Source organism: Crocuta crocuta, unplaced genomic scaffold (genome assembly GCF_008692635.1).
Source record: "Crocuta crocuta isolate KB4526 unplaced genomic scaffold, BGI_CrCroc_1.0 scaffold180, whole genome shotgun sequence".
NCBI classification, from domain to species: Eukaryota; Metazoa; Chordata; class Mammalia; order Carnivora; family Hyaenidae; genus Crocuta; species Crocuta crocuta.
In genome coordinates, this window is record NW_027527549.1 from 4,061,866 (window position 1) to 4,074,853 (window position 12,988).

At 36.8% G+C, this 12,988-nt stretch overlaps 1 protein-coding gene across 2 annotated transcripts in view; it reads left to right on the plus strand.

Annotated features, from left to right (window-relative positions):
* MAN1A2 (mannosidase alpha class 1A member 2) overlaps nucleotides 1-12,988 on the plus strand; it is a 171,766-nt gene that overhangs the window by 71,645 nt on the left and 87,133 nt on the right. For both annotated transcript variants that reach the window (XM_077767382.1, XM_077767373.1), the window contains one exon: nucleotides 3,839-3,933. In XM_077767382.1, the coding sequence (XP_077623508.1) occupies nucleotides 3,839-3,933 (95 nt within the window). The remainder of the gene's footprint in view (nucleotides 1-3,838; nucleotides 3,934-12,988) is intronic.

The window sequence follows — 12,988 nt, forward strand, 5'->3', positions numbered from 1 at the left end:
AATTAGGCAGTTTTGTAAACATTGAAAAGGTACTTGTGTTCTTATGTTAGTAGCAGAAAAAGGTAGAAGAAAAATCTAACCCCTTAACAATTGTGTGTCCTTAACAGAAAAAAGGATGGAAACGTATCCAGGTATTTGGTGCAGAATACAGGAACTGTGTATGAGTTTTAGAAATTTTTATCTTCCTGGTTTTTAAAGTAAGCAAATAGAGTAATAACAAAATATTTATTTATCAGCCAGAGTCCAAATAAGAGACAGAAAGAACGCCGGTTACTTGAACAGAGAGAATTTAATATCCAGAATTGTTAACTAGGCATAAATACCTAGGGAAGTGCTAGATGAAGAATACTGTGCTGAAGAATCGTGGAGGTGGCTCCTACGGGAGGGCGACCAGGGCTGAGGGCATATGGGGAAGAGCTTTTCGTTACTAAATCTTAGAAGCTGTAAGAGGACGGGCTACGCAGGGCTGAAATGCAGACCTCGGATCGAAGTGTGCTGCCAGGCTGGTGCTCCCACTGCGGTGTCCTGTGAGCACCAGGGTGAGCACGCCGGTTCTGCAGGCCAGAAGGTAGTGGGCTCCGCTGCTGCTGCGAAGGGCAGGAAGGCAGAACAGCATAGCGCCCCAGGGTCCCTGCACACCCTGGCCAGGAATACCACGGACGCAAGGCCTTGCCCGCTCTTTACCCGAGTCATTAGGGCCATGCTTGCAGGGAGGAATCAATCTCACCAGTAGGCTTGCTTTCACTTACTGTAAAAGTGGTTCTCCAGGCTGTGTGTTCTTCCGCTGCAGCACAGTCCACGGTGTGTGCAGGAGTCCATCGGGGACCCTGTGGATCATACCTGTGAGATTTAGGTGGGGGTGAGGGTGGCCCAGGTACAGCCAGTGTGATTAACTCAGATCTGTGGCTGATACTAGGCTGTGAATAGTATAGTTCTCTGCCTCTGACCCAGTAGTCAGAGATTCTCACTTCTCTGTGGATATTCATGAAAATGTGGTAGGCTGACTTGTAAGTTTGTAAATAGCTTAAGTCCTGGGTTTCATCATGAGTTTGGAAATACTGTTGGTAGGCTCTTTTTGAGCAAGAGGTGGGTGGTTATGTTTCTACCTCAACCTGCAATTTCGTTGTAACCTTTACTTGGTCCTAAGGAACACTCATCTAGCCTTTAAGGATGTTTCTGTTCATGGTGATGATGAAAATTCATCCAGCATGCAATATAATGAGTCAAAGAGAGAAACTAAGAAAAAGAGAGAAATTAAGAAAGGGAGAAATTAAGAAAACGAGAGATTAAGAAAGAGAGACACAGAGTGAGAGTTTTCAAAGAATGTTTAGTAGGAATTTTAGATGAGTTTAATGGGATAAATGATAGAAAGTCAATATTTGAAAGGATACCGAGAATGAGGAGGAAATATGGAAAGCTCCCAAAGAGGAAGGGCTGATTTACAGGTGGATGACAGCTGGCAGCAGGGTGCTTGGGAGCAGCAGACGCCAAAAGACGCTGGGGTGGTGTCTTCAGATGCTGGGATAGATTTTACATCAGCCCATTCATATCATCCAACAGGGAGGATGTAAGACACAAGACAAAGACATATGCAATGAATTAGTAAAATATTTGGAGGAATTTAATTATTGGCCGCAAAAGGTAAGATTAAATAATGCAAGGGGTAGGCATGGCTTTTGTCTTCATCTGTGTCTATATCGCAATGTCAGTATCCAGATACCTCTGGGAGCCACACTGCCTGGGCTTAAATTTGGGCTTACCATTTACTAGTTGTACGAAAATTAAGTTATTTGTTTTAAAGCTCAGTTTCCCAATCTGTAAAATGGGAGTAACAGTATTTATCTCACTGAGGTGTTGTGAGAATTGATTGGGTTTAATATGTGTCATTTTCTTATTCGGTCATTATTTCAACATTTCTGTAGAATATCTTAAGTTCTTAAAACCTTTGCATGTTAGCATCTGATATTTCCGAGATTTGGCTTGGTAAGGAAGAGAAAGAAGATAGTTGTTTATGATAAATGTGCTTTTCGGCTTCCTAAACTGATTCATTCAACACTTATTGAGTGCCTGGTATAGCCTGGGCACTCTTTTGAGTTCTGAGAATAAAACAGTGAATAAAACCATTTCTGCCCATCTGTGGCTTACATTCTACTTGTGGGGGTAACAAGAACGAACAGAGTAGGTATGAGAGCGCATGTGTGTGTTTGCACACATATATGCACACATACGTGCACTGTTAACTCGTAAGCACTAAGGAGAAAAATAGAGCATGGAAGAGGGAAAAGGGATTTTCATTTCAAATTGGATGGTCAGGGAGTGCGTGCAGGGGTAACCTTTGTATAGAGACCTGAAGGAGATGAGAGAGAGAGCCATGAGAATATCTTTTTATAAGAGTGTTTAGTTGAAAGGAGTAGCAGAGGAAGAGACACCGAAGCCAAAGCATAACTGGTGTTCTCAGAACAACAAAAAAGGTTTGTAGGGCTGAAGTGGGTTTCTGGAAGAGAAGGGAGGGAGACAGTGAGGCACAGCAGTCACACAGATTCATTGCTTATAAAGATTTATAGCCTCTTAAAGGACTTTTACCCTGAATGGGCTAGGGCATCATTTGGGCATCCTAAACTCTCCACTTCTATATTTTCACTCTGCTAGGTTGAAAACAGGCTGTAAGAGTATTCTGTTACTAATTTAATTCAGTAAAGAAAACAATTAAAAGTACCCATGCATTCTATTATCACGTCCCTTCTCGAGAATCTACAGAGGTTCTGTGTTATCAGTTGTGTTACTTTAAGTGCCGTTGCTTCTATTTTAAGGTTCTTTGTAATCTTGCCACATTCTATCTGTTTAACCCCCTTTCTTCCAGTTCTCCCACACCAGGAATAATTCTTCTGGTCGTGAGTCTTTGTAGGAAGTTTTAGCATTGTCCCATTGCCCCCCATTTGTTCTGGTGAAAATAACTGGGGGATTTCACGTAACGGACATTGAACACATAGAAGTTTTTCTGTAAATAAATGAAATGTTGTAGAAGTCTTAATTTAATGTTGAACCTCTTAAACATGTGGAATAATTGATATGCACTCATCATCTTATCCATCAAGATTCATAGTAGCAGAAAACAGAATCTGCTTTACCTAGTGATTTATTACAGGTGCTGACTAGTTAACAAAATCTTTGGCCATGACATCAGGTATTTTTGTTATAATATACCTTGGAACCATGCAGCAGGGAGAAATGCCCAAACATACTCTGTATCTATCTGAGCACCAACTCCGTTGTCTTGAGCACTCGCAGGGCCTTTCTGAAGACATGGTACAGTCATTGAGACCTGTGTTAGAGCTCCCCCGAAGAATCGGATACTTTCACCACTGGGCTTGCAAGGCACTGCCTCCGATTGCTCACTTCTTCCTTCCAAATACTGCACATTTAAGTATGCCTGGCAATGTGGATGCCATTTGTTGACCCTGAGGTGGAGTGGACTGGGAAATTATGTAGTTTTCCATCCTTTGCAGTATTTGAAGGTGTGCTTGAAAGGAGAATTGAATGAGACTTGAGTATCTATCACATTCAGAATGAAAGAAATGAAACAAAAAATGACGACAGAGTCTCCTTTTTCAACGACGTAGCTCCCTTGGCTGACAGTGGGGCCGTGTCCTGACAAACCCATCATTTTCTCGCTGCTGTTATGTCCGTGGTCCCAGAGAGATGCCTTTTTCTCTCCTTGTACTTCTTCCGTGTAGTATGTGACCCATGGGATACCAGCAGATGACACTGGCTTTAATTTATCAATGGACGACTATAATTTTTTTTTATAAAAAGTGTTTTTATGTTGTTTTGATCTCAGATATTCAAGATTAAAGCAGTTCAACTGGCTGAGAAACTCCTTCCTGCCTTTAACACACCTACTGGGATTCCTTGGGCAATGGTGAATCTGAAAAGGTAAATTTTATTTTATCTTACCTTTATTTATTATTTATTTATTTTCTGAGAGAGAGACAGAGGGAGAGAGGGAGGGAGTCAGCATGAGCAGGGGAGGCTCAGAGAGAGAGGGAGATACAGAGTCCAGAACAGGCTCCAGGCTTTGAGCTAGCTGTCAGCACAGAGCCCGACGCAGGGCTCGAACCCATGAACTACGAGATCATGACCTGAGCCAAATTCAAATGCTTAACTGACTGAGCCACCCAGGTGCCCCCATCTTATTTTATTTTTAAAAAAATTTTTAGTATTTATCTTGAGAGAGACCATATGAGTGAGGGAGGGACAGAAAGAGGGAGACAAAGAATCTGAAGCAGACTCTAGGCTCTGAGCTGGCAGTCAGCACAGAGCCCGATGTGGGGCTCAAACTCACAAACTGGTGAGATCACGACCTGAGCTGAAGCCAGCCGCTTAACCAACTGAGCCACCCAGGTGCCCCGGTAAATTTCATTTAAATTTCCTGTTCTGAAAGAATTAGATTAACTTAGTGTTAGAAATTACTAATGATCAGCCCTCACCATACTTTGTAAGACTTGAATTATTTTTTTCTACATATATGCAGAAATATATTTCTTTAAAACAGTCTTTGATTTTTTTTTTTTTAATAAGTTCTTCACTTTGGAACAGTTCACCTGTCTTAACTGTGTTCTGCTTTCTACTGCTTATTTCTCTAAGTCTAGATTTCTCTTTCTCACCTGTATGTTTCTTTTATTTGCTTATTTATTTCCATTTCATGTTGTAATAGATTCAACATGCTTTCCCTCTCTGATTTTTTGTGTTCCACCTGTTGATCTTCTAGGTCATAATGGGACACAAAGGTGCCTTAAAACCAGGGCTTCCTATTGTTGAACGATAAGGGAGAATGTAATTCATAATGTTGACTCTAGGATTCTTGCTATGGTATTTGTACTGTTGAAGTTCAAACTGAGCTCTTCAACATTCTCTGCACTCTGTTCCATACTGATAGAACACACTGGTTTCACTTAGAAATAGATGAAAGAAGTTTTTTTGATAACTTTATAAATCATGCAAAGATATATAATTAAAATTTAAAAAATTGAATGTCAGTATATTTAATTTGCATTCAAATAATTTATGCTGACTGAAATTTTTGCTGCATACGCTTTTCGCCAAATGAAATCTATTATTCCTCTTAATGTTGAAGCTTGGAAATTATGTGAAAATTTGACTCTTGTTCTCTTTGTCCCCAGGCCCTTTAGAATAAAGGTTAGGAACATTTATTTTTCTGGAATCATGATTCTGTAACAACTTTATTTGAAAAAATAATTTACTGAGTTTAGATTTCCATTGAGAAATTAGCATTTAATGCTGAACATTAAATTTAACTTTACTATTCTCTGATTTCATGCTCTGTATGTAATATAAATTACCTCCTTGTGAGACAGATAATTTGGCTGGAGTTCCACAGTGACCTACATGAAAGGAAATGGCCAAACGATGTTTACACATCTGTTCTCATTCCTTGTTTTTAGGACAGATTTTCGGATGCTTCCTTCAGTACCATCGTCAGAATCCTATAACTTTCCTAAATAATAAGAATTATTATTTATTAATTTAAAATTTAATTATGAGATGAAGAAAAAAGAGAAGAAGGCTGAAGGACTTTTTTGGGGGGGTTGTCCCTATGGAAGAAAAAAAATCCAGCTTACATCACAAAACTTCAATCTCAGATTGAGATGAAAGTGGAAAGACATTCAACAATCATGTCTTGAACGTTTTATAAGTTTAATTTTCATTTGGTTTCTTTGTGTATATTCATGCAAATACATATTTTATTTGAGTTTATAGATCACAAATAATTATTCACCAGTTTTTTAAAGGTCTTTCTCTTTCTCTTTCTCTTTTTCTTTTTCTTTTTCTTTTGGTTGAGGTCTGCACATGTCCCACACATAGGCTTCCCTCCTCTCTTGCTGCCCGAAAAACCAACCTGTGTTAACCCAGCACGTTTACCTTCTACAATATGGTGCCGTGTTACAGAAACACAAACATGAGCGGGTGCAAGTTCTAAGATTCTGTGTGGGATTTTTGGATGCTTGCTATTGTGCCTCTTATTTTTCTCACTCAACAGTATCTCAAGGAAATACTCTTCCAGATCATGTGGGAAAACTGTAAGTCAGTTTTCCTGATGACTCCTGAGGGGAACAATACAATAATACATTGGTTACAATGCTATATGTATATAGTTATAAATCATAATTTATTCCATCATTTCCTTATCAGTGGTATTTGTTTCCATTATTTTGCTACCATAAACATTTTTAACAACAGTATCCTATGACATATGTCCTTGTGTAGTGGGGAACTTTTCTCTGAAAATGATTCTCAAGAATAGGATTGCTGGATCAGANGGTGTTTTTTTTTTTTTTTTTTTTTTTTTAAGTTTATTCATTTACTTTTGAGAGAGAAAGAGACCACGAACAGGGTGGGGACAGAGGGAGAGAAGGAGACAGGAGACAGAATCCCAAGCATGCTCCGCCCTGCTAGTGAAGCTGAGCGTGGAGCTCGAACTCACGACCCCAAGACCATGACCAGGGCCAAAATCAACAGTCAGACACTTAACTGACCCAGCCACTCAGGCACCCCATGACTGTATGTCTTTTTTATTTTTGTGGGACACATTCTCAAATGTAGGATTGCTGGATCAAAGGGCATATGCATTTTACATCTAATAGTCCCAAAATGCTTTCTTTTTTTCTTTTTTTTTTTTATGTTTTTTATGTATTTCTGACAGAGAGAGGCAGCATGAGTAGGGGAGGGTCAGAGAGACAGGGAGACACAGAATCTGAAACAGGCTCCAGGCTCTGAGCTGTCAGCACAGAGCCTGACGCGGGGCTCAAACCCACGAACCATGAGATCATGACCTGAGCCGAAGTCGGATGCTTAACCGACTGAGCCACCCAGGCGCCCCCCAAAATGTTTTCCAAAAAGACTATAGTTTTATCATATTTCTACCTATAGTGTATGAGAGTACCTACATGTCTGCAGAAGTAAGTTCTGCTTAATGTTTGATAGACTGATGGCTCTAAAGTGTTACTCCTTGTTATTTTCTTTTATTTAAAAATTTTTTTAAATGTTTTATTTATTTCTGAGAGAGAGAGAGAGAGAGACAGTTTGAGCAGGGGAGGGTCAGAGAGAACGGGAGACACAGAATCCGAAACATGCTCCAGGCTCTGAGCTGTCAGCACAGAGCCTGACGTGGGGCTCAAACCCATAAGCCTTGAGATTATGACCTGAGCCGAAGTCAGACACTTAACTGACTGAGCCACCCAGGCGCCCCAGCAGTTTCTGTTAAAAAGATGGTCTCCTATATTTTTTATGTCTTCTAGATTTCTATTAAAGGTTTTTATAATAATTGCTTTTAAAAAAAAAATCAAGTACAGTGTTTTTATCATGAGTAGATGATGAATGTTGCCAAATAGCTCTTTTCTTCATCTGTGATGATCATAACATTTTCACCTTTATTCTATTAATGTGGTAAATTACTTGTTAGATTTTCAAAGGTTCAACCAACTTTGAATTCCTGGTATAATCCTTGGCCATAATATATTATCCTCTTTATGTATAAGAGTTATCTGGCTTCTTAAAATGAAATAGGAAGTCGTCTCTCTTCCTCTGTTTTCTGATAGCACTGGTGTTAACTTCTTCCTTAAACGTTTGGTAGATGCATCTATACAACCACCTGGGCTGGAAATTTTCTCGTGGGAAGGTTTTAATAACAAATTGAACTATATGTATGTATGTGTATATATGTATTTCATACATATATATTCAACATATCATATATATGATGTAAATGTACATATGGCTATTTAGATTTTGTTTTCATTTTGTGTCAGTTTAATAGTATATGTAAGGCATTTACCCATTTCATGGAAGTTATGAAAGATTTTGGTGTACAGTTATATGTGTTACTTTCTTATGCTTTCATGTTTCTAAGTTTTATAGTGATAACCCCTCTTTGATTCTTGATATTGGTGATTTGTTTTTTTATCAACCCTGATAGGCATTTATCAGTTTATTCATCTTTTTAAGGAACTAACTTTTGTCTTTAACTGCATGTAGTAACATTAATTCTGTGATTCATGTTTTCTGTCTCCTTGATTTCGGTTTTTTTTTTCCTTTTCCATACTTACTTAGCACTTTCTAAAGCTTTTACATTGGAACTCTAGGTCTTTGATTTTTACCTTTATTTTTTTCTCTAATAAGCATATTTTTCTGTAAGAATTTTATTTATTTGTTAATTTTTTATAAGAATTTTAAAGCTGTAAATTTCTCTCTAACGACATCCCAGAAATTTTATTTTATTTTTTTCATTATTTAGTTAAAAGTATTTTATAATTTTCCTTAGGATATCCTCTGTGACAAATCAGTTATTCCTAATCGTGTCGTTTAATTTGCCAAATTGTAGAATCAGGGAGATTTCTTAGATATCTTATTGTTTAGATTTCTAATTTAGTTGTGATATAGAAGATACTTGGTATAATTTCAGTCCCTTTAAATGTGTCTTGTTTAGGGCTCAGCAGGTGGTCTCTATGGGTAAATACCCTTGAATCTGTCTTCCACACTTGTTGGGGTGATATTCCGTATTAGGTTAAGCTAGTTGACGGTGGTGTTTAGATTATCTGTGTCTTTCCAGATTTTTAATTGACTGAATGAAGTTAATTAATGGTATACTTCTTTTATGAGTTGCTGAGATGAAGTATTAAACGATTTCCAGCTGTGATTGTGGAATCACCTACTTCACTCTCTGTTTCTATCAGATTTTTGCTTCCTGGTTTTTGAAGCTTTACTCATAGGAACTTATATGTTTATAATCTGTTTTTCTGCTCACTTCACCCTTTCGTCATTATGATGTGTTCCTCTTCATCTCCGGTAATATTTTTGCTTGGAAGTTTGTTTCATCAGCTGTGAACGTAGCCCCTCCACCCTTCTCATGCTTACTACCCTCCCGATGTACCCTTTTTACTGTCGCCCTCACTGTATTGTAATTTCAGTCCTTTTGGAGGCAGCCTGTAGTTGGACTTTGCTAGGATGAAGAAACCTGCCTTCTAATCAGTCAGTGTGAAATGTAATCCTTGCTGCAGTCTGATTTAACTTCTGGTTTTTCTTCCTTCATTTCCTTTGTCCTAACATCTTTTGAATTGACAGATATTGTAGAATTCTGCTTTACTTTATTCGTGTTTTCATTTAACTAATTTATTATATTTTTGGGGTGGTTGCTATAAGATCACAGTGTACATAGTTAATTTTTCATTTAACAGAGCTAGTATTATACTACAGTATAGTAAGATCTCAACCCTCCTTTTCCATTCATATATGGAAATATATGAACCCTCCCATCCTTTATATGCAATCGTTGTGAAATGAATTGCATTTAATACGTGCTGAATCTCAGAATACATTGTTAAAATATTAACCAGACCTATTTACTTTATAGAATTGAGGGGAATAATATTCTAGTATTTACCCGGGGGTTACTGTATCTAGTTCTCTTCATTTGTCTTTGAAGATCTGACTTTTAATCTGGGACCACTTCATTTCAGCCTGAAGAACCTTAGATAGTATTTCTTGTAATGGTCGTTTATAGGCTTGAATTCTCCCTTGAGTTTCTTTGTTTGAAAAGTGTTTTACTTTGCATTTATTCTTAAAGGATTTTATTTTTAGTGTACATAAAATGTTTGATGAGTTTTTCTTTCTACACTTAAAAAACATTGCTTCTCCTATGTTTTCCATTGTTTCTGATTAAGGCAGAATTTAAATGATTGTTGTAATATATGTGTATATATATAGTCTTTTTTTCCCCCTCTAAATCCTTTTAAGATTTTTTTTTAAATTTTAGGTTTTCATCAGTTTGATTAAGATGTGCCTTCAGGTTTCTTTTGGTTGTTGTTCCTCTTATGTCCTCCTTACTCTTTGTTGATGAACTTGTTGAATCTGAATATTTAGGTCTTTCACCAGATATAATGGTAAAATTTTGGCCATTAATTCTTCAGATGATGTTTTTTTTTTTTTTTTGCCCCTTACTTTATCACCTTCTGGAGTGTCACTTACTTGTATTTCAGAATTTTTATTTTTGTCTCACAGTCCCTGAAGTCTATTTATATTTGTCAATATTTTTTTCCTATGGTCTTCAGATTGAATAATTTCCATTGATCTATCTTGTGTTCACTGACTCTGTGTGAACTGACTATGTTGCTCTAATCTGCTCTTATAACCCATCCAGTGGAGTGTTTAGAATTTTGGTCTGATGCTTTCTCATTCTGTTTCTGAGCTAGAGATTTTCTGTCTTTTCGTTCATTGTGAATACATTTTCTGTATTTCGTAAAACATAGTTAGAACACCCGATTTAAAGTCTTATTATTTCTAAGACTTGAGTCATCTTGGAGTTAGTCTAAGTGATTAGCTTTTCATTTGAGGCTAGGTGACATTTTGAATGAATGCTGGACATTCTGGAAATTTTGTTGTGGAAATTCTGGTTCTGTTATGTTTAGGTGTGAGAGAGAGGGGGGTATAATAAGAAATCCTTTAACTTAGTTCTTAGTTGGATTCAAACTTCACACAGTGTCTCCATATATTTCATTTCTTTAACTGTGTTGCTAGGCGTCTGCTTTCAAGCATCCCTGACTCAGGCGGCAGTGAGGGACAAGGGCCCGTCCAAGCATCCCTGACTCAGGCAGCAGTGAGGGACAAGGGCCCGTCCAAGCATCCCTGACTCAGGCGGCAATGAGGGACAAGGGCCCATCCAGACCTGGAGGCTGTCCCTCTCTTGCTCTCTTCTCCCAGGCATTCCTTCTTCCTCTTCTTTCAGGAGCTGTAATTGCTGCAAAAACTGGCTTCTGATTCTTTAAGACAGAAAGACTGCAGGTTTTCTATCAGATTTTCTCTGTTCTGCCTACTATGGACTTTGACCTAGGGGTAAAAACTGTAAGAAAGTGCAAAGCTTACCCGATACTTGCCTATCTTTGCAAGTTTCCACTGCAATCTGAACACTTTTGTTTATTCTCCAGTGACTCAGGCCATTTTGTATCTTGTCTAGAATTTATCATTTTTTTCTGCAGGAGAGATTAGTTAAGTCATTGGAAGATTTCAGGGCCATAATGAGAGCAGAGATTAGAAAAATTTTGTTAAATTTATTCATAGATTCTTGGTTTTTAATTTTCTACAGGAGAGATTAGTTAATTCATTGGAAGATTTCAGGGTCATAATGAGAGCAGAGATTAGAAAATTTTGTTAGATTTATTCATAGATTCTTGGTTTAAAAAACACTATAATAAGTGGTATTGTTTAAAATTTCATTCCTTACTGCTAGAACATAGAATATAGTTGTTTTCGTTAACTTATTTTGAATTCAGTGATCTTGTTGAATTTGAATCCTGTTGTTCAATAGCAATAATTTATCTGAGGTTTTTTTTTTGGTACTTTCTTTATATACAGGCATCTTTTCTGTGAATAAGGACAGTTTTGGTTTTACCTCCTCCCCCTTACTTTACTGGCTAGAATTTACAGCGTAGTATTGAATAGAAATGGTGACCAAGGCTACTCTTGTTTAATGGAAAGTGATTTTTTACCCTTAAGTGTGATCATGAGATCTTTCTATTATCTCTAGTATTTTAAGAGGTTCTTTTTAAAAATCATGTATTGCTGAACTTTTTCCAAGAGATTTTTCTGTAATTATTGAAAATGTTGGCAAGAATTTCATTCCTAAATCTTTCATTGCAGGCTTTTACATGGGTTTGTTTTCCAGTGAGAAACCATTATGGTATTCAAGGAATAAATCCAGTTTGATCATGATGTACTATTCTTTTTATATATTGCTGGATTTTATTTGCTAATATGTTGTTAGGGGTCATTGTATCTTTTTCACACATGAATTGGTCTGCACTTTCTAATACTCTTGTCTGGCTTTGATATTGGCTTTGTCTGGCTTTCTAATACTCTTTGTTCTCTTTCAAAACATGTGGGTAGTCTTCTTTTGAAGAGTCTAAGATTTTTTTTTTTTTTTTCAATAATCCTGAGATGCTTGGTAGAAGCTTCTGGTAAAGTTACTTGGTTCTAGATTTTATTTTGAGTAAGTTTCGATACTGCTGATTTAATGTCTTTTGTCACTTAATAAGTTACATTAGCTCATTTGTTTCTGTTTTCTATTTAAGTAAATTTTAGTCATTTATGTGTCCACAAGACTCTGTCCATCAGGCACAGTATATTACACTCTTGTATTATTTGTTTACTTTCTGTATTATCTGTTATGCATCTTTTTATACTGATATCCTAAATTTAGTAAAAGATAGAATTTAAATTTTTGCTGAACTCTCCTAAGCAATATACTATAGATATTTTAGGCAAATAATACAGTTTTTTTAAAAATAGGAAGCACAAAAAATGAATCTTTATCATGGTACATTTATAAACATGATCTTATTTAATTCTAACAATATCCATATGAAGTAGATATTTTTATGTTATAGATGGGGAAATTGAACATCAAAAGGGCACACCTGGGACTATCTCCTGATGGTTGATCAGTGCTATAATTTTAAGTTTTTATTTAAATTCCAGTTAGTTAATATACAGTGTAATATTAGTTTCAGATGTACCATATAATGGTACATCATTTTAATGTATACATCAATGTAATATATATATCAATGTATACATCAATGTAATATAATGATTACATCACCTGGTGTTTACAGCAGGTATGCTCCTTAATCTCCATCACCTATTTAACCCATCCTCCTACCCGCCTTCCCTCTTGTAATCATCATTTTGTTCTGTATAGTTAAGAGTCTGTTTCTTGGTTTGCCTCTCTCTTTCCCTGTCTTTCCTTTTTATGCCCCTTTGCTTGCTTGTTTTGATTCTTAGATTCTACATATTAGTAAAGTCACATAATGTTTGTTTTCTCTGATGAATCTGTTTTGCTTAGCATATACTCTCTCGTTCCATCCGTGTCATTGCAAATGGCAAGATTTCATTCTTTTTTTATGGCTGAGTAATATTC